General features: G+C 31.7%; 1 protein-coding gene across 1 annotated transcript; it reads left to right on the top strand.

Annotated features, from left to right (window-relative positions):
* Window positions 1–713: 713 nt before the first annotated feature.
* On the top strand, window positions 714–23,664 carry LOC143049317 (pyrokinin-1 receptor-like). The gene is made up of 5 exons (XM_076222991.1): window positions 714–911; window positions 1,494–1,907; window positions 17,702–18,229; window positions 18,995–19,123; window positions 23,220–23,664. The coding sequence occupies exons 2-5, from the start codon at window positions 1,637–1,639 to the stop codon at window positions 23,618–23,620; spliced, it is 1,329 nt and encodes a 442-aa protein (XP_076079106.1). The 5' UTR covers window positions 714–911; window positions 1,494–1,636; the 3' UTR covers window positions 23,621–23,664.
* The last annotated feature ends 77 nt before the right edge of the window (window positions 23,665–23,741 follow it).

Below are 23,741 nucleotides of genomic sequence, written 5' to 3'. Positions count from 1 at the left end.
TTTATTTAGCTTCTAACACAAATATTTTTCATTTTGTTTGATAAGCTATTATCCTAGAATATGATCTCACGGAACTTTTTCTATAGCTAGGATATGAATTCATAGAACTTTTTCTTCAAATTGAATTATGTTTTATGGCCTACTGTTTTGACACCGACAACATGGAACCAATCAACTATTCATTAAAGCTCTTCAGAGACGGGTATGACACCTAAGGATTTTTCGCTGTCCTATAATATGTTTCCATTTATTAAAATGTCTTTTCACGAAAGGGGATAGACATATTAGGCTTATAAACGTAAAAAAGTAATGAAAACATATTCCTATTCAACTTTCTTACAATTAATCTTTATAGTTTAATGATACCTTAAGTCTAGTTGACAGACAAAAAGGCAAATCAGCGTTGGCATATTTTATAAACGGTACGTTCGGCGCTAATTGTTTACGTCCTATGAATTTCAGTCATACGTTACCAATTGATTCAGGCGTAATTGACTCAAAATCAAATGATCTACAATTCCAATAACTGACCATTCATGAACCGTTATAATCAATTGATTAATAATTTCAGATAAATGACCACTCAGAAAGAAAAAGTCAAATACATCAACGCATTTTAGGGAGTCGGCAAATCAAACTTAATAATCTTGATCCATAATCTACATTTATGCCATATTTACAGTACATTACAGATGAATATTGATACGAATAAGTCCAAGGACGACTACAGGAACTTTCATTAATATAAGGAAATATTGTTCCGAAAGTTTAGGAATTGCACGAACATTTGTTAATTGGAACCATTGTGTAGCTTACTTACTAAATCTGATACGCGATCATGCAACATCTGGTCTGTTAAATTTGCTTTAATATGTTTAGGTTTCGTAAAGCAGATCACGATGTCAGTATCGGTAAGTTTCTCATACATTCTTTAAGTTTTAAAATTTGGTTTACATATTCGTTTTTGCTATCAAATTTAAAAGAGAAAAATATGGGTAAATGCGTATTAATTATTAAATTTTGATAGATATGCTGCCAATTGTATTTTAAACATCGATCGAGAGAAACGGTTTTCATGCTGCATGTATATTTATGGTTATTGCAAAAAAAAAGAATAAAACTTGTAATACATGCATCAAAGATAAATGTACACCAACAATGACGACATCTCTTATAATCATTGTTGAGGATTTCGAAACAAATACATTGTTTATCTTGCAAATGCTATTAGTATTCCTCCATCAAGCATCATGTCAACCGCGCATCTTAATTAAATATTGTCAATGCTTTGTTTTTCTTGAAAGTTTAATTGAATAGTCTGTCAATTAGCATATATATAACATTTCCAATTGACTTTTCGCGCTTTTTAATTTCCAGCATAGTCACTAAACTTGATACTTAATTTTGTACAGCAATGTATTGGCGTTAAAACGGCTTCATAAAATATTTACTATCGATCATATAGCTTCATTTTTAACTTCTTGCTCTTTTAGATACTCATGAAGTGTTTTCAAGACGTCATTCTTCTTTAATGATGATGGATTACCGAAACATTTGACGTGAAGCAGCAATTTGATACGAGAGGACATTTTTGAAAATTGATCTTTGATATTTGGAAATATTTTAAGGAATAAAAATGACAATGGCCGAAAATAGTTTCAATAGTTCTATGAATCAGAGTGCAAATATTTCAATTGAAGATTTATTGTTATTAAATTTTGGACCTCGGCGACATGACTTACCAGTTGAAATTACATTGTTGATTGTTTATTCTTTGATCTTCATATCAGGAATTGTGGGGAATATTTGTACCTGTATTGTAATCGTGAAAAATAATTACATGCAGACGACAACAAACTACTACCTCTTCAGTCTTGCAATATCAGATGTTTTAACGCTTATATTTGGTAAGTATAAATTAAGTTGCTATTGTGGAGCAATTCTTGGTTTCAGTGACCAGTATTACAGATGATCCATTAAAATGTTTGGTTGATATCAAGATATGTAGAATAGTATTGCACATTTTATATTATACAAAAAATATTCAACCAGTTCGAAGTAAAACATTTCTTAATCCATAAAGTCTTATTATAAAAAGTTTTAAAGATCGGAAACAATATCTCCCGTCTATGAATAAATCACACCCCAAAAAACTATTGTTTGAATTGTTTGATACATAAAAAAATGGACAGCAATTTATACTAGAATGATGTGGACATTGTAGCATATTATGCTCTGTATGCGAAAATTTCGATTTGGATTTTACATCAATACTTATGATAAAATTTGCTATCAAAACTGGACATCGGGATGTTTTCAGAGTTCTTTGGAACGATCACTGTCGCTGAAAGGTGGTAATTCAAAACCAATATTGCTTTGTCAAGCTTAGTGAAACCGTATTAAGATTTTATTTTAAATCCAATTGAATCAAATTAAACACGATCTTTTCTGACAGTTAACTACCAAATTAAGTTTAGATTAGGTACAAAAAACCTTCGAAAGTGCGATTGATTACATACAGAACTCGGATTTCAAAATAACAAATTATGTTATAAGGTTTCCGAAATATCATGTTGTCCTTCAAGTATCCTTCAAGTCAGAGTTTTAATGGACTGAAAATTATACAAAAAACATTTGATGTTAACACTTAGGTCTAATGATTCATAACTGTTGTAGTGGACAGATTCTGTTAATATTGTAACTATTATGTATGCTGGTCAACTTTTCTATGGTCTCACTAGTCCAGTTAACTATATTCCGACATAAATAGTTTTTATTTATACATATAGACTTTTTTTTAATTTAACGGTTTACTTAGATAAGACAGAACCCTTCCATTGTAAAATAAACCATATACGTATGCATTTGGTGAAAAGAAAACTGCATCATAAGTTTCACTTTTTATAAAATGCTGTTTGTTTAGTTTATTCATTTCTTCAAATACTTCTTTTCAGAGAGTTCTCCAAAATGTTTAATATTTCTTCAGATACAGCTGCACTATGTTTTTGATGTTGCAAATGGTTCAAGATTATTGATAATCAATTTACTTGTTTTCAAATATTACTATTCTTGTGTCGTGCACATGAAGTAATTGTTATCACAAATGCACAATTTAAATGTCCGAATCTAGAATATCTCATCCGTTTTTTGTTTATGTATTTGACGTAATGCACGACATATTTTCAAAGTGTTGAAATGTAATTTAAACTAATTTCTTTACAATTTTGATTCCAATTGTCTTATAAATCTGAATCAAACAGATTTGTTCCTCGAATTATAATATGATGAAAACAATCATGCAAGTTCTTAATAAAAGAAATGTTCAAGTTTTTGTGCTTTTTATGCTTTTTTTAACGTGAGAAATGCCAAATGTTATTACCTTAGCTGTATTTGGCACAACGTTTTAGAATTTTTGATCCGCAATGCTCTTTAATTTTATACTTGTTTTGCTTTCTAATTATTTTGATCTGAGCGTCACTGGTGAGTCTTTTGTAAACGAAACGCGAGTCTGTAGTATAAAATTATAAGCCTGGTACCTTTGCTAACTATTATAGATATGCATTACAAAAAAAAAGTCATTATTGCAATGCATCTTTCAATGTATATGTTAGTGTACAAGTTTTAATGTTGCTATAATTATAATGTGTACAGTTTTATTGTACAAGTTATCAGTGTTTCATGACCTTCTGAACAAAAATGGATGATGCAAGCACACAGTCAATTGCTTCACAAATTTCTGTCATATTTTCACAACTTCATTTTACAGTCTAATACTGAGCATTGATACACAAAACATTATAAGACCACACAATGATTTTGTATGGATATGAATATGGTATAAGGAAAAAAAAAATAAAATTATAATTTAAACCATTCAGGTATCCTCATTTCCAGTTTAAAGACAAGGAGAATAGCAGTAAATGTAAGGTTGAAGTATATTTTTTTTTGAATTTTAAACGTTACACTGGTACATTTTATAAGATGTACCTGTATCACCTGTTGCAAGAAGGTAGGTGTAAAAAAACTTATAACTTGTACAAAAACCCTGCACAAATTATAATTTGTACAAACTTACATCTTATACGCAACATATGTAAATAGTACTTTTATTGCTCCTTTTTATATCCAACTGTTCAAGGCTAAGGAATAGTTGTATTTCCCAAACATGCTTAACGACATTCTTTAAGTGGTTGTTCCAAGTCATGATCAGGAGCCTGTGGTTCAGTTGTCTGTGGCTATTGTCTATTCATTTCTATTTGTTTTTCTTTTACTGTTACTGAACATACAGCCAGCAGTTGTTTCTCTCGCTGAATAGTTTCACATCTTTTCATGTCGACGCCTTTCATATTTAACTATACGAATGGGTTCGGTTCTGCTCACCGATGCAGGTGGTACGGTGACATATGGTTGCCTACATCTACGCCATCATGTTTCGTTTTACATTAAGTAAGTTTTATAACAATGTTTAAGATTTTAACGAGAGAAATTTATGTATTACTGAAAAATTATTACACCAGGGATTTCGATATCACAAACTAGTCAAAACATTTACTAATTTTTATCATCGGTATAAGGACACCATTCGTAAATATAGCTCAACATGCAGACTTCTTATACGTTCAGGTATTTTATGGAAATATTCTTTATACAGCACAAAAATGTCATTATTCACCTCAGAAGCTAACAAAACCTTTAAATAGACTTATTAAGAAGGGATATAGTTACGATACTGTTGTCAGGTCATTAAAGATTGCATATTTTGGCGTTAATATTGATTCACTTATAGGGTCTTTGCATCGGAACTAAACACATTTATTATTAATAAGCCAGTTGTTGGCATTACACGGATAATGTTCTTCTCGTATATGTTATGATGGTATGATACTAAACCCCTCACGGGGAGGATTTGCCTGATATTCATATGATGAAGACATAATTTTTCAATCAGTTAAATTGAAGTCCGGAGCTGGCATGTCAGTTAACTGCTAGTAGTCTGATGTTATTTATGTATTATTGTCATTTTGTTTATTTTCTTTGGTTACATCTTCTGACATTAGACTCGGACTTCTCTTGAACTGAATTTTAATGTGCGTATTGTTATGCGTTTACTTTTCTGCATTGGCTAGAGGTATAGGGGGAGGGTTGAGATCTCACAAACATGTTTAACCCCGCCGCATTTTTGCGTCTGTCCCAAGTCAGAAGCCTCTGGCCTTGGTTAGTCTTGTATTATTTTAACGTTTAGTTCCTTGTGTACAATTTGGAGTTAAGTATGGTGTTCATTATCACTGAACCAGTATATATTTGTTTAGGGGCCAGCTGAAGGACGCCTCCGGGTGCGAGAATTTCTCGTTACATTGAAGACCTGTTGGTGACCTTCTGCTGTTGTCTGCTCTATAGTCGGGTTGTTGTCTCTTTGGCACATTCCCCATTTCCATTCCCAATTTTATTTGTGTAGTTAAGTGAATCATTCATTTTGGGGGCTTCTATAACCGACTTTAAGGTATGGGGGTTATCATTATTGACGGTTGTACTGTACTTGCCTATATTCACTTCATTTAAACTTAGGTGGATATTGACAATCCCACCATATCCATTTGTTTTTATATTCAGTAATCAGATGGTTAAGTTTCAGTATTATTTTGTCAACGGGTCATGCAGGATATTAATAATATAAAGTACATAAAAATGAACAGATATATTAATTATATGGTCATTTTATAAATTTCCTGTTACAAAATTTTGAATTTTTTGAAAAACTAAGGATGTTCATATCCCAGGAATAGATTACCTTAGCTGTATTTGCCACAATGTTTTGGTATTTTGGTTCCTCAATGCTCTTAAACTTTTTACTTGTTTGGCTTTATAACTATTTGATCCGAGCGTCACTGATGCGTTTTATGTAGACGTACGCGCGTCTGGCGTATTGAATTACAATCTGGGTACCTTTGATAACAATCCCTATTGTTTAAAGTATATAATGAAATTATTTATCACGTAAACTTAACTTCAACTAAAGAACAATTAAAAACAACCAGCACGTCAAATGAATGGATGTACATTGCAATCATTATATACTCATATTTGTTGTTTAATTATGTTATATTGCATCTGCAACACTAATCTATATTAAAAGCAGAACGTCAACAAATGAATCATGAAAATGAAGCCAAGACGAATAAGTACATCAAACAATCATTGTTTACACCAAATATAGTATACTACTTGATAGGAGTATCTCAAAATATATAACAAAGGTTCCGAGCTTGAAAATGTAAAAGGGGAAGTCCATGAAAAACGGACAAAATTAAACGTTATCACCCATCGGACAAACAGCTGTCATATTCCTAAAAATATTAAATAGTTAACAGCGTATCTGCCTCCATATAATCTTTCGTATGTCCATTATTCTACGTCATCTATTGATTTTATTTCAAACAAACTGTCGACATTCATGAGAGAACATACTGTACGCATTTTCTTGTAGAGGTCTTCTAATTTTCATATAAGTCGGGGTCTGTTCAGACACTTGTCAAAACCAAAAGTTTATAGAAGCAAGATTATTTTACTTAGTAATTTTAAATTCAGATATAATGATAATTCTCTTTCGAAGTAGCAATCTAAACTTTTCTGAGTGCGTTCCATTAATATTTCCCCCAGAACTAGATATTATAAAAACCACTGACATGTCTCTTCCGCCTCATTTGTAGACTTATGACTCGAATCTGATATCAGAGGTCATCTCATTTCCAGAATCTATTATAATTAGTTATCAAAAGTACCAGGATTATAATTTTATACGCCAGACGCGCGTTTCGTCTACATAAGACTCATCAGTGACGCTCAGATCAAAATAGTTAAAAAGCCAAACAAATACAACGTTGAAGAGCATTGAGGACCCAAAAATCCAAAAAGTTGTGCCAAATACTGCTAAGGTAATCTACTCCTAGGGTAAGAACATCCTTAGTTTTTCGAAAAATTCAAAGTTTTGTAAACAGATATAAAGAAGACGATTTTTGTTTTAACATTATAAATTTCCCCCACCTTATTAGCAATATACCAACTTACCTACACCTGATATATACATTGCCATCCTGAATCAGTATTCACCTGACACTCGGACCTTATAAAACGTCATCAGTGTCGGAGCAGAAAGTTGTCGAACCAGGATTATTTCAAAAACATCTCGTCCTTTCGTGTTATGCCAATTACGTACCGTAAAAAGAATTACGAAAATACCAAAGTGTTGGTTTTTTGTTTGCCTTTAACACGCTGTAATGATTAGATTTTTTTGGTTTTGACATTAACAGTTCGAGAATTATGCCTCTTAATTACCATTTATGTTTGGGTTCGTAAGGTTTAAACCAATTCGTTTGAACATGGAACAAAGGATCATACAATAAAGGTCAAATTCAATTTTGATGGTAATGGCATTGACTGTTCAAGAGTAATGCACTAAGGATTGTTCACACATTGTATTTATTCGGCTTCTTTATGATAATTAAAGTACCAATTGACCAAATCTTTGAAAATGTGAACACATTTCATGGATCATAATATAAAGGTCAAGTTCGATTTTGACATTGTATCATTAACTTCGTTATATAAAGATCGTGTGGGTCTCAGAAAGACAAGAAAATCGGTACGTTTGTCAATCTATTAAGTTTATAACTCAATGTAGTGGAAAAAAATCTAAAACAGGATGTATTTAATATGAATTTCGGTTTTGAATTTACCATTTTAAAGTTTCCCTGTACAACACTTATTTTAGTATATATGGTAGTTATTTTTTACAAACACTTTGTATGGATTTGCATGGAGGGTATTATAGGTAACGTGTTTGTAACAAGACCTGGAGTGTCCGACTCTTTTAACTATATAAAGCTTAAATATATAAAAAAAGTTCACAATGTATTTGCCTCCTTATAAGCATTCGTATGTTCATATTTTTGCGTCGTCTATTGATTCTATTTCGAAAAAGTTGTCGGTATTCTTATGAGAACGAACTGTGCGTCTCTCTCTGTCGGGCTCTTCTCACTTTCATATGAACCGGACTTTGTTTAAACACTTGTCAAAAACCAGAAGATCAAAGAAGGCAGATAATTTCATTTTACATTCAGATATGTTATTGATGTTCTTTTCTATAACAATCCAAACATACCTGATTTGGTTCCATCTTAATTTCCCTAGAACTAGAAATTGAGGAAAAAACAGACACAACTTCCTGAATATTTTTATAGACTTGTATCTCGAGTCATCTCATTTCTTGAATCTATGAGAAACGAGACGAGTTTAATTCTTATGAGCAGTATATCAACTTACCAATACATGATATATACATTGGCCAACTCAATCAGGTATTCAAGAACTTGCAGCTGCTACTCAGACTTTACAAAACACCATAAGTGTCGGTGCAGAGAGTTGACAAATCAGGAATATGTCGTCCTTTTTCTACAAAGGTCACCAGGTAGAACCAACACATTGTTGATAAATATTCTGTAAGAACTTAAAAATAGTGCATGATGGTTTTGAAGTAAAGATTCTAGGTACTGACATTGTTTATAGTCATAAATACATGTTACAGTTTTCTATTTTTTGTCGTTGTATATATTTAACCTTTTCTGTATAGTCCATTTTTAGTAATATTCCTTACACGTAGGTCGCTATTTTTACATGCCAACATTGGGTTATTGCGCTATTTTTTGTGAATTCTTGTCTTTAGTTTTGCATATGTGCTTTGTCTAGAGAGTGCATTTATTCCATCTTGATTTTCTTTGTTGACATAACTGTTTGTTTTTATATTAATTAAGATTATAACACAATGTTGACTACTGTGTTTTTAATGACATTTTTACCTATTATGTCTGTTTTGCTCACACATTGTTGATAATATAATTGCATTCTTTACAATTCCCATACAAGTCAGAGATTTAGCAGCTAGAAAAACCAGGTTTGAACTACTATTTTCTACATAAGGAAATAACTGTATCTAATGTATTGTCAAATCAGCTGTGAAAGTTGTTTTCTATAAGTTAAATGTGTTGCAGTTCTTGATTTTGCCATTTGATAAGTTAGTTTATTTTTTGAAATTTCCTCCGTAATTCGTAATTTTTGTTATTTTAGCTTATTACAAAGTTTTGGATCGAGGAAATATATTATCAACCAAGGGATGACCATAAAAGATTTGTTAACACTTACCAACTTCTGAATATTTAAATGTGTTTCAACACATCATTTTGGGTTCTCATATAGATATAAATGACAAAATTTACGCGTCTGGCATTCGAAATGATAAGACTGACATCTTTGATGGGTTTTCACAGTTACAACGTTGATGTCACAGAGGGTATCACCATCTCTGAAGTCAACACGTTGACATATCATATTAATTTATTAATGTTTTGTATATATACTGTATATTTAATGTTTGATTATCAAACTTTCTATCACCTAGGTACAGAATGGCTTATCCGTTTTGGCACAACTTTTGGGTTTTAAAACTGTACTACTCCGCATATAATTTTTTAATTTAGCCTTCCCACTGTATGATTGCAGTACCTGTCATGAGTCTTATGCATACAGAATGCGCGTCAAGCGCACAACATTATAAACGATATTTACACGAAATGCAAGAAGCACTAAAGCAAATTTATGTGACAAAATTTTAAATCGGCGATAGAAAAATACCTTCTGAATAAGTTTATTTGATATATTTATAATACTTTTTTATTTTTTTGAATTTAAAAAGACAAGAATGGCCTAATAAAACTTTCTTTAAAACAACGTTATTGACGATAAAATACAAGTTTGATGATGCAGACCTATATCGTCCAAGACTTATGCCCCCTTTTTCGTACCTTAAAATGGAACTTGAATACAATGCTATGTACCATCCAATACAATATTAATTTGTGGTTTTGACATTTTTCGTTCAAGTATTATGCCCATTAAATTCCTTTATGCTTAGTTTTCTTATGTTTTAGAATGATTATAAAAGTACCACAGTACCAAATCTTTTGAACTTAGAACACATGATCATACAATAAAGGTCAAGTTCAATTTTGATAGTAATAACATTGACTGTTCAAGAGTTATGCGCTAAGGATTTCCCAAACATTGATATTTCTTTGGTTTCTGGATGATTATTAAAGTACCACTCTATAAAAGTGTGAACACAACGTCATGAATACTAAAATTAAGGTCAAATTCGATTTTGATGACTTTGACATTGACCATTTAATTTCCTAAATAAAAGCAACAGTAGTATACCGCTGTTCAAAACTCATAAATCTATGGACAAAAAACAAAATCGGGGTAACAAACCAAAACTGAGGGAAACGCATTAAATATTAGAGGAGAACAACGACACAACATTAAAATGTAACACACACAGAGCTTATGGTGACCTAAAACACAGATTATGTGGGCTTTCAAGAGACAATTAAAAAGGTACGCTTGATATAATTGTTTAACACAATGCTAGGAAACAAACAATACAGAACCATTTAATATGCATTTTGATTTTGCATTTACGGATAGAAAATTTTAGTATACACCACCTAATTTAAGTATGTATGATTTTTTTTATTCATACCTACATGTACTATAAATATAAGCACAACAATGTTAAATTCTGTAAATTTGCGGTATCCAATTTTCGTTCCTCGCCAGGATTCAAACTTTGTTTTTTTTACTTATACTGAGTATTAATTTGCATGGAGATGGAGGATTCAAGCCAAACGGAGGCGATTACCATACAAACACATCCGACCTTTTTGAGTTTAGGCAGTTCCATCAGTTATTGTTTATTACTTTAATATTCATATTCTGAATCGATTCTTGAGATAAAACATCTGTTGCCTTAAGATATTGTGAATGCTAGTAACTTCCCACAGTAAGTCGGAGAATAGTCTGAAATTTTTTTTTCGTTCATTATTTTGTACATTAATCAGTTTTCTCGTTAGAAGAGTTTTACATTTGTCATTTTTGACCCATTTGTAGATGACTATGCGGGATTGGTTTTGCTTATGATGACCTATAATTGTTAATATCTATGTCATTTGGTCTCTTGTTGAAAGCCGTCTCATTGGCAATCAAACCATATCTTCATATTGTTGTATAAACAGTGTAGGTGGATGACACAATTTACAATAGTAGTGTCAAGTTATTCACAGTCAATTTGAAAGTAATATGTATTCAAATAACTACCGTGTGTAAAGGTTCGATTAATCTATGACCACTTTGAAAAACTTGTTCAAAATCAAATGATAGTATAGTAATTTATGTGAAAAACAAATGTTACTTAAATCAATTAAATCAAATTAAAGAAGTCACAGATTTTGTTTGGACACATGTAATTGAATCGAAATATAGACTTTTAAAGTCTTGATATTAAAATGTTTAAAAAAAACCATTTTAATGTAACTTTATAGGTTGCATTTCTGTAAATATTGACAATGCATTTCCCCATAGGAACTCCTTTTACGGCTCAAACTGTACCACTTTTACTATGAAGTTTTGAAAAAAATCTTATCCTAGAATTGAAAGTTCATTTGCGCCACATCTTTTTTCAAAGGTCACAATATAGGGTTGTGCGGCATATTTTCAACGTTCATGTGCCCTGAACTTCTCAGAGTTTAAACTAAAACTAATTTTCTTACCTCCCCAACCTCGAATGAAAAGTTACCACAGATCTCAGTGTAAACAATATGCACATGTAAATGTACTGGTAACATTCCCAAGTTATGTCTCTCTGAGATGGAACACAGGTAAGCATAGCTGGGAAAGAGTATGTAAACAAAACTAATTTTCTATACCTATTCAAGATCTCCCCAAAAGAGGCGTGTTTTGAGAAACAGCTGTATTTACAAAGTGTAACCTATAAGAGAATTTTTGAAAACACTATTTGCCATAATTTTCAACTAGAAATCCGTAGTTTTACTCGACAAATTTTGCTATCGAAATGATCCGAAATGACCAATATAGAAGATAATATAACCTGTCCGTTTTACTTAAAACTATATAAAAGTAATATATCACGAAAACTACATCCTGTAATGTATTCTTTGGAATGAAGTGTTTTTGTCACTTTCATCAGTGTAATATCAGTGTTGAACACATTACATTAAATGTCTTCGGAACTGTTTTAATGCCATTAACCATTATATAACTCTAACCGCGAACTAGAGTTTTATATTAATTTACCAGTATTATAGGTTGTGCTATCAATTTGTTCTTGATCTAAGTAGAAAATATGAAAAGAATAGGGTTGCAGCCTTGAATATTTAATGATACTTTCGTAGGCTAAATAAGTGATGGATGTTTTTATAGTAAAATGATTGCACATTTTAAGTAATTAATTTGGTGAAGTAATGTCCGGTTTCCAAAAGTTTTCGAGTAAAATCTGCACATGCTCGTTTTGACTCATTTGTACGGTTAGTGTTACTTGTAACTTTTGCTTGAATTCAACATGGAACAAAACCCGTTGATCCTGTCGTGATTGAGATTTGAGGAAAAAAATCAAACAGTATAACTTTAAGAATTGGGCTAACAGTTGACTTAATATAGATATAAGAAGCTGTGGTATTAGTGCCAATGAGACAACGCTCCATCCAAGTCATAATTTGTAAAAGTAAACCATTATAGGTTAAAGTATAGTCTTCAACACGGTGCCCTGGCTCACACCAAGCTGTAAAAGGCCAAAAAAAAAATAAAATTGACTAGTGTAAAACCATTTAGACAGTACTTTTTTTCCCTTAAATGGACTACGAGATATTTGTTAAATTCTACGAAGTTGGTCAAATATATCCTATTGGTAACAGTTCAATCATACTGATGTTATCTAATTAGGTGACACCACTCGCGAACGGAGCATCAGAGAGATAATGTTTGATCTTGTATTATTTATTTACTATAACTATGTTGTGACGATGGGGTTAAAACACTGGTATAGATATTTTTTAGATTTTCTCTACGTTTACCGCAAATATTTTAATAAAACTTTACAATGCCTTGTAAATTCGCCATGTTGAAATAATTGTAGAGTTTCTACATCAAAATATATAAAGAATTATAACGGTTTGATAACTTTGAATAAGCATCTTCGATCATAGTTACTTTACAGAAGATCAAGAAGAACATGTTTATTTATTTATTTAACATCTTGATTCATTATGATATCAATGATTGTTTTCTTCTTATTTTGAAAAATTTCTGAAGGGAAAATACGCTATTTAAATTAAATTTATTTGAAACTTAACGCAATTGTCTGTCTTCTAGTAAATTCGATTGAACAATCTCTCTATTTATTCAATTTTAACACTTCAACTGGTAATACAATTAGACGTAAATTGTTACCGGTTCTCTTTGTGTCTTTCCTATATCCTCCTGTTTGAATTGATGACTAATTGGAATAAATTTGATACAACAAATAAAACAGTATCGTATAGATGTGGCAAGGGTAACATACTTGGATAAATTGACATTTATTTTAGGATACTAAATTTCATTAATCAGTCAATATTAAATTGAGTTTTAAACGTACTGTTTATGTCTTCATTTAAAGGTCAATGTCCAAGGTATCTTCATATATGTTTATCGTTTTGCATCCGTTAATTGAAAAAAAAAAGCAAGTAGGTTTTCATGTAGAGATATACAAATGAAAGAGGGACGAAAGATACCAAAGGGACAGTCAAACTCATAAATCTAAAACAAACTGACAACGCCATAGCTAAAAATGAAAGAGACAAACAAGCAACTGCACACACGACACAACATAGAAAACTAAAAAATAAACAACACGAACCCCACCAAAAAACTAGGGGTGATCTCAGGTGCTCCGGAAGGGTGAGCTGATCCTGCTCCACATTGTAGTACGATACGCAAATCTTAAATTAGCTAGTATTATAATGGTGCTACACTACATACAAATCTGAACGTTGTGATATTTTCTGTAGCAAGTATTGTTCAGTGTTTTAAATATGTTTGAAAACTTTGCATGTATATAACTTACTACCAGTACGACATGACAAAATTCCAGTCTTTTTTTCCCTTTCGGATCAAACAAAAAATCGAATATTTACATTATCTACTTCTTCTCAAAGTCCGCGGTATGTAAGAATAAGAACAATCACTTGTCGATCCAGATTCAGAATATTGTGTAAAAGAAGTTATTATTGTCGAAATGTGCATCTGGTGCAGGAAAATTGGTACCTTTAATGTTATTATTATAGTCATCAGGCTTTAAATTATTTGGGAATAGCAGAGTTCAAAATCAGTATGCTCTCATTCTCAACATGTGTTAAACTTGTCACAGGGTGTTACAACTCAACAATGGACATAATCACCTGATACAAAGAGTTGCAACATTTGTCCTTCTTCATAAAGACACAAATGCCTTACTAGCATCTGTATATAATAGTAAATGAAGCTGGTGATATATTTTGATTTTCTGTCCATTCCTTAAATATAACGATTGTTTAAAACATTAAAATAATGATAAGTCGGCTTGTTATTTTTCGACATACAATATAGGGTCCGCGTGTTGTAAGAAATAAAATTTCTGTATGCATTTTTGGTAATAATTTAAATCTGATAAAAAAAATCCAAAACTACAAAGAACCTTAAAGTTGGCACTCTTTTAAAATGTTCTACTGTTATGATATAATGCACACACAAGTAGATATTCCTTAGAAATGAAGCTTAAGAAGAAAACAATTACAGCAAATGTAATTTTAAACTAAAACCAAACAAATAAGATTCCAATCAAAGATATTTCTGTCAAAAACTTTTATTTGTAATGACATTTGTTGAGAGGTATCGATTGTGCTGCATTTCAAAAAAAAATCTTTCTCCGTTATAAAGTATAAGAGCTTGTGCGTTTATCGGTGACCACTTTACGATACTCTTATATTTGAAGATTACTAGTTTGGTAAATTGGTAGTTATTGGAGTACAAAATATTTAAACCTGCAAACTGTTCACGTTATTTTATTCAAATTGTGTTGATCTCATATAGTCTTCCTTACGTAATATCTCCCCAGGCTGTGGTTTATCAACTGTTATACAATAATGAAACAAATGTTGAACTATTTATTACCCTGTAATAGCTTACAAGTCAATATCCAGACAGGATTTAATTTTCTAAAGATTGATAAACCAGGACAAGAAATGAGCAATTACATACTTGTAATATTTCCTTACATCAACACATGTTGCTGGAATCGATCTGACAATGTTGTCAATAACCGAACCTGTGAAAGGTTGGATCAAGAAATGTTAGCAAAATATAAAATCATTTTAATTAAGCATGGTTATGTACTTCATCTTTTTTAAAGATTGTTTATGATTGTGTTTAATGATGCTGTGTAAAAGACAAATTGATATGGTTGTGATCTTTACAGCAATTAATAATAAAAATAATAATTCCTCGTGAAACTATACGGACGTATTCATAAGCTACAATTATATGAAAAGTAATTAAAGAAAAAGTACGAAACCAGATACTACAGTGTTATACCCGAAGACACATATATATATTGTATTGTCCTATTCGCACAAATTATTGAACTTTTGGTTTTCAGTTCACTGCTACTTTGTAGCTTTTTTTTGGTTATTCTAACGCTTCTGTGTAGATGGAATGAGCAAAAAAAAAATGAAATTTAACAACCAGTTGGTCGTTGCATCTGCAGATGGACATGTCTTTTCCGACGGTTCAAACAGCAAGAACACTGACATGAAATATCAATGATGTTTAAATGTTAAAAAAGATAGAAAACGCCGGTATTTTTTTATACCCCTTGTATATTTTGCCATAGCAAGATTTTGCACCTATTTTTGCACAAATTTTTGGTTAAGATTTTTTTTTGAAATTTGTACTGAATTGTGTCCTTCTGTTTTGATACTTGTACTATTGAACTTTGTGTAAACGTCTGGTGTAGTTAATTGCAGGCCTTGTTTCAATTTGTTCTGTTCAATTGCCAATCGATTCTGACCAATGGTCACCAAAGCGTTACAAATGGCAATATCATTTCCAATAAGATGTCAAAATGTGAATATAAGAAGTATACGTTTTTGAGTCGTTTGGTCATTTTGTCGTTAATTGCTGTCTCATTAACATTGATACCTCAAAGTTGTGGTTTTATTCATATTAAGCCAGATCGAAGCTCAAGAATGATGCGAATTCCGTTAGAAAACATCGATTTGGCGTTACATCATTATATAGGTTCAACCTTGTCCGGAGCAATACCGGCATACTTTTTTATAATACCTCAGTTTTTTAATGTCTTTCTGTGTTACCTACACTTTCTTTTATGCAACACGTTCACTTTCTGTTGGTGGAATTTTTATTCCCCGATCGTATCACCAACCCAGTAATCACCACCTCTCTGTTGCCATGATATCATTGATATGGTCAAAATGATAGCTTAACTGTTTGCAAAACTTTGTTTTTTGGAAATTCCAAAGTGTTTTCTTTTTACCTCAGGAAAATATTACTTTAGCTGTGTTGGTCAAAACTATATATTTCATATACTATGCGGTATGGGCTTTGCTCATTGTTGAAGGCCGTACGGTGACCTAAAGTTATTAATGTCTGTGTCATGTTGGTCTCTTGTGAACAGTTGTCTCATTGGCAATCATACCACATCTTCTTTTTTATATATAAGAAATTTTTGGCTCTCAATGCTTTTTAACTTCATTATTTGGTGTTTTAACTTCTTTTGTTTTGAACGTCACTGATTAGTCTATTGTAGACGAAACACACGTCTGGAGCAAATACAAAATTTCAATCCTAGTTTCTATGATAAGTTTATTTATATCATCTGAAAATAACACGGTTGTTACATTAAAATGCTTGATCATTTTTTTCATAAAGATATGTATTTACAGAAGCTATTTATGTTTAAATATTTTTATTCCAAAAATATACGATGTTTAGTATTTGATAAATAAGATATCTCAATTTGTTTTTTCGAATACCCCGTTTACTTTAAGTTGAAATTTAAACAATGATAGTTAAATATTGTTCAAATTTTATAAGTTTATTAAAGGGGAAACAATCAAGGTAACAAACTAAAGCAAAACCTGAGGAAATCAAATAAACTCGAAAGGTGCAAGACCGGCTATCCCCTTTCTTATCAATAGTTAAGAGGACTATTCTGATTTCTAAAGATCTAAGATTGCGAAATGTGCTACTAGGAAATTGTGACACAGACATTTTGTATCAGTTAGCAAATTTAAGATGTTGGCCAATTTTCAAATTTATGGAGTCAATTTAAGAAGATAGCAAGGCTAGAAATAAAACCAAAAATAAACCTTGATGGAATCAAAAGATTCCACATGGTACACGACCGCCTTAGTCTTAACGTTACAATATGGAAATAGGACGCAATCAACAAATGTGTAAAGATGACATTCTTATATATTACTTAATTTATGTAAAAATTAATAATAATTTGTTTGTCAATTAGGGAATGTTTTTACTCATCTTCGATGACCTATTTCAAATTAATGCTAAAATTTCCTAAACTGTAAAACGATTTATAACTTGACATTGTGCAATCAATTATCTAATATTGAAGACTGTAACACTTTGCTGACCTCTAAATGCCTTGTGTTAAGTGTGTCCTTGGGCTGATGTTGCATCGATGCACAGCTGTAATCTGCATTTTATTCACACCGGATTCTATTTTATTTCTTTTTTACAGGGTTGCCACAGGAAGCTTATGCTGTAGTAGAATCGTATCCATGGAGATTTGGAGAGCCATTTTGTCTGTTTAAAAGCTGTTTGTTCGAGATGACAGCATATGCTTCAGTCCTAACAATAACTGCGTTTACAGTTGAGAGATATATTGCTATTTGTTATCCATTGAAAGCCCAGAAAATTGCCAGTCTCTCCAGAACAATTAAAATTGTAATAACAATATGGATCTTCGCATTTTTCTGTGCGCTGCCTTATCCGATACATACACGAGCATTTTATTATCTTCCAGACTATAATGGACATCCGGTGTTGGATTCATTGCAATGTAACATTCCACATCAATGGGTACCAAATATGAAAATTGTTTTCCAGTTGTCAACCATATTATTCTTTGCCCTTCCAATGTCAATAATTACAGTATTGTATATAATGATAGCCCTGGCCTTGAGAAAGACAACTTTGAATCGATCAGGATCGGATGATGCAAAGGGAAGCCAACTTGCATCTATAAATGCTGTATTAAGAATGTTAGGTAATACTCTTAAATATAAAAGTGTCGTCTTGTAGCAAGTATTGTTTTGCACAACGGTGTGAAGCCCTGATTTTAAACTAATAATCATCACGCCATCTTTAAAGTTAAACTTACCACATATCAGTTCTAATTGGTTCCCTTGTGACTTGTCCCCGACAGCAGAAGATAAAGGATATCATTACTTATTGGTATTCATGAACTTACAAAAGTTCTTGCTTCATATTGACAAAATTAATGATACTGCGAAGCACTCCATTCCCTGTTATAAAGGATAACTTATTTGTATTATTAAATCTTACAATGGACGGATTTAGTGTTTCATTAAAATCTAGAACAAGTATCCACATCAAATATGGCGCAAATATAAATTATACCATCACAGTATTACTATCCCTTGATATTAATACATACGGTTCATCTGTAACTATATTAATATGTGTTTATAAACATGGAAATGTGTAGTCACTTTTAGATAGAGGTTTTAAATATCAAAAGACAGAAACGAGAGAAAAAGACATTCAAAACAAAATAAACAATACCAAATATGAAAAAGCATTTAATAGAAGACACAGGAAATTGAATCAAATAAAAGAGTCCTCGAAACAAACACAAGTCTCCTCTGTAATTCATTTCGAATAAAACTACGGTATTAGATAACAGGAATAACAGACATAATAATATGATAGAAACTCAAAAATGGCTCTTGTCATATTTAGAAATGTAAATCACATCTGCTGAATATTGTGTATTTATTTATTCCTACAGTTGCAGTTGTTGTAGCATTCTTTGTTTGTTGGGCACCATTCCACGCACAGCGACTTATGACAGTGTATGTAACAGACTGGAGTAGTCCAATAAATCAGACAATACAACGTTACCTTTTCTATATATCAGGTAAGTTGACGTCACCTTTCAATTATTTTGGCCACGAGTATCACTGAAGAGACATGTATTGTCGAAATGCGCATCTGGTGCAAGAAAATTGGTCCCGTTAATTCTATTATAACTCTTTCCTTATTCTATTCCCTTATTAACTTTTTTTCTTTTGCAATCTGATAGTTGCCTCGTAACTCTTTACACGTTTACAAAACTTTGGAATGTAAAATTTGGGCCTTGTTGGGTGAGTGGTCTTAGAAGTTAACGTTAAACTAATGAAATGGAGTATGAAAGTGAGGAAATGCCAGAGAGACAACAATCCTGTCAAAGATTAAAAAAAAAAACAAATTGGGTTTCAACACAGCAAGAAAACCCCTCGCCTAGAGGCGTCCTTCCGCTGGCCCCGAAAACAAAAATAAAACAAAAATATGTACTAGTTCAGTGACAATTGACGCCATACTAAACTCCAAAACATATGAATGAACCAAAATTAAAATTAAAAATAATACAAGACTAACAAATAATATAAAACTGGCCTATGAACACCGAAGTTGTGTGTTCGAAATCCGCACGTGGCAGATTCGTTCTACGCCAATCTTGATTGACTAAGATTGACAGTTCTATTACCAAATGTTGGTATTTCTCTTCGATCACTGCAGCTTTCTCAACAAATAACAACTGGTGCCCTAGAAATGGCAAATAGTGATGAAAGTGAAATCGATTGTGATATAACAAGCTATCAAATGAATACATACTTAGGTTATATTATGGACAAAACTGCTCTTTAGTTTTATACTTGTTTGGCTTTTTAACAACTTTGATCTGAGCGTCACTGACGAGTCTTATGTAGACGAAATGCGCGTCTGGCGTATCAAATTATAAGCCTGGTAACTTTGATAACTATCTTGGGTAACAATACGAATGTCTACTAATTTTGAAATGCGGAATTTTATAATTGAATATTCAAATAGTGAACCTTTTTCTTATTAACGTTTTTATGTTACCTATAATTGTAAACAATTCATCTAAAACAAGTTTATAATGATATTATTAGCAGAGATACCCATGTTCATTGGCTACCATTAAAGTATGATTAATTACTACCGGTTCAGACAATAAATAGTAACAGGAAATAAATATTGAATAAGAAGTGACAAATTGCCCATATAGAACTAAATTTGTTTTATTTAGTCAATGACGTCATCTAATTTGTTTCAATTTCTTGAAGTTTCATCCGGAACTTTAACCATCCCAATTTTGAAGATTCAAACTTGAATAAAAATAATTTAAATAAAGTATAGACGATAAGTTCTCTATCTTTAATTTGGACATACACATTTCAAATTGTTTTATTCTAAGTTGCATAATTCTTGAATGAAAAAAGAAAAATGAAACAATTACAAAAATAAATGAGCCTACTTTTCAATTGATTTTTTTTATTTATATTTCTATTGTAATTGCATAATTTATTAAAGAAGTGTCATCAAGGTGTTAACAAAGTAATCAATCTTGAGTTGGTATTGTCTTAATGTATTTTTCACAAAGGTTTGTATGTCAAATAATAATTCCGTTCATGATTCTTAGGCAAATACAAAATTTCAATCCTGGTAGCGATAATGAGTTTATTTTCATAACCCCAATGTATTTCTTAATGTTTGCTCATGAGTGTTTTTTAAAAATATCATAACATGTACATGTTCAGTATTTGAATAAAAAGGTATTCTGTCCTTTGTCGTTGACTGCTATACACCAATATTTTTACATTTTTACCTATTATGTCTGTTTGATTGAAAAACACACTGTTGTCAATATAATCAGATAATGGAATTCAATGAGACTATCTTACAAGTGAAAGTTTAATCAACGATTTTCCAAATCAGGAATATGACAGTTGTTTTTCATTCCGTTCGTTAGATGTGTTTGGACTTTTGATTTTGCCATTTTATGAAGGACTTTCCATTTGTAAATTCCTTGCAGTTGGGTATTATTGATATTTTACATTTCGCGGTTCCCGACATCGTGTTTCACACACGTTCCTATTTTTTTTGCACCAAGTTTTATTAGAGAAATCAATTTCAAACGTTTGAGAACAATCGAAATCAATATTTGATAACAAATAATCTAACAAGATCAGGCCAACTTCGCCTGAAGGGATAGCAACCTTAGTTTCAACACATAAACAATATGGACAGAAATTTGGTGACTGATTAACATTGTATATATCAAGTACCTTAAACTTTATCAAAAGAAATAATTGACTTGTAATTGATCAAAAATACGAAACAATAGTTAAATAGATATAATATTTATTCATAAAAAAAAATAAAATGACTCTACACACGTGCTAGACGAACTTCTCTGAAAAACTGAAATCTGTCATCATTTAAAGAACAATATGTCAAAACAGACATGACAGAGGTAAACAAATATTGCGACTATTTTGTTATTAGTATTGAATTACTTTAAGAATTTTTGTTTGTTTGTTATGAATATTGTATTACGTTTAGACATATCTCGAAGTATTTAACATTACTATCTTATTTTCAACAACACAATTTTTACAGCACTTTCTATTGTGATTGCATACTTTTATTATAGGGGTGTCATGAAGGTGTTTACGAAGTAATCAATCTTGAGTTGTCATTGTCTGAATGTTTTTTTTTCACAATAAGTGTATGACAAATGAAAATTCCGTTCATTAATCTTGCATAACATTGTCCCGATTTATTTCTAAACGTTTCCCCACGAATATTTTACTTATCATCACGTGCACATGTGAGGCATTTGAATCAACTCTCTAGTTTACATTTTGAAATTTCAATATTTATAATTTCTGTTTTAAAATGTCATAAAAGATACCAGGCCGACAATAAGTACTCCTTTGAATGATTTTTTTCCTTTTTTCCCATAATATTTTGTCTCCAAGCAGTAAAAAAATCTATATAGCATATTCATCAACAACATATGAAAAATAAAGATAACTCATTCATTTCTTTTTAAGCATTTCACCAAAGTGTTAAACTTACTATCTGTTTTTAACAGCTTGTAATAACGATCGTTAGATAGAAAAGCTCCTTGTTTAATATTTGAAATTTGAAATATAAAGATTGCCAGGAAAGTAAGTTAATACAATAAAATTATATTTATAATAAAGGAAATTCAATAAAACAACTCCGTTTAAAAGCTTGAAATCTGCATAATTATGATACTATATAATCTAATTGCAACTTTGATCCATTCCGGTCTACTTGTTTTTATGCCCCACCTACGGTAGTAGAGGGGCATTATGTTTTCTGGTCTGTGCGTCCGTTTGTCCTTCCGTCCGTCTGTCCGTCCGTTCGTCCCGCTTCAGGTTGAAGTTTTTGGTCAAGGTAGTTTTTTTATATAGTTGATATCCAATTAACTTGAAACTCAGTACACATGTGCCCTAGCCTATGATATGATCTTTCTAATTTTAATGCCAAATTAGTGTTTTGACCCCAATTTCACGGTTCACTGAATATAAAAAATGAAAGTGCAGCTTTCAGGTTAAAGTTTTTGGTCAAGGTGGTTTTTGATGAAGTTGAAGTCCAATCAACTTGAAACTTAGTACACATGTTCCCTGTGATATGATCTTTCTAATTTGAAAGCCAAATTAGAGTTTAACCCCAATTTCTCGGTCCACTAAACACAGAAAATGATAGTGCGAGTGGGACATCCGTGTACTATGGAAACATTTTTTTTTTCCATTTGTCTTTTACAACAGTCCACAAGAGACCAAAATGACACAGAAATTAACAACTATAGGTCACCGTACGGCCTTCAACAATGAGCAAAGAATATATCGCATAGTCAGTTATATGAAATTAGACTATATTTCGCTCGACCGACATATTTGTTTACTTGTATTTGTAGGAGTCCTAATCTTTGTTGGGTCAACAGTGAATCTTATGTTTACTTGTATTTGTAGGTGTACTGTTCTTTGTTGGGTCAACAGTGAATCCTATGTTTACTTGTATTTGTAGGAGTCCTAATCTTTGTTGGGTCAACAGTGAATCCTATGTTTACTTGTATTTGTAGGTGTCCTAATCTTTGTTGGGTCAACAGTGAATCCTATGTTTACTTGTATTTGTAGGTGTACTATTCTTTGTTGGGTCAACAGTGAATCCTATGCTGTACAATGTGATGTCAGTTCGTTACAGGCAGGCATTTAGAGAAACCTTATGTTGCTGTCTAAATGGCGGTAGTAGAAACAATAGAGCTGCATACGCTTATAATTATATCAAACCAACAAAAAGACGACTCAGTAAAGACGTAGTTATGTGCTGTCGGAATGGCATTAATAAACGATCGTTTGAGGAAGAAGATGCTAATTACACATCACCTATTGGAAATGGATACTTCAAGAAGACGGTGTGCCCATCCTGTAACAGGGGCAGTGTCAACAATATTGGTATTAATGGTGTACCAGTAATTAAAAAGTACTATCCACCAGCAGAACTTATAAATTCAAAATGTGCTGACACAAACATTTAATCATTTTTTATTCGATGGTCATTTGTTAATGGCACATTAATGGTTACCGGTGTAGTGTCAAAAACGTGTATTATATGTATATGAAACGGTTCTGAAAAAGATATGTTTTTATTAAAATATT

This window comes from Mytilus galloprovincialis, chromosome 10 (genome assembly GCF_965363235.1).
Source record: "Mytilus galloprovincialis chromosome 10, xbMytGall1.hap1.1, whole genome shotgun sequence".
Classification (NCBI taxonomy): domain Eukaryota; kingdom Metazoa; phylum Mollusca; class Bivalvia; order Mytilida; family Mytilidae; genus Mytilus; species Mytilus galloprovincialis.
The sequence above is the reverse complement of the archived record's forward strand: the minus strand, read 5'-3'. Positions and strand labels throughout refer to the sequence as shown.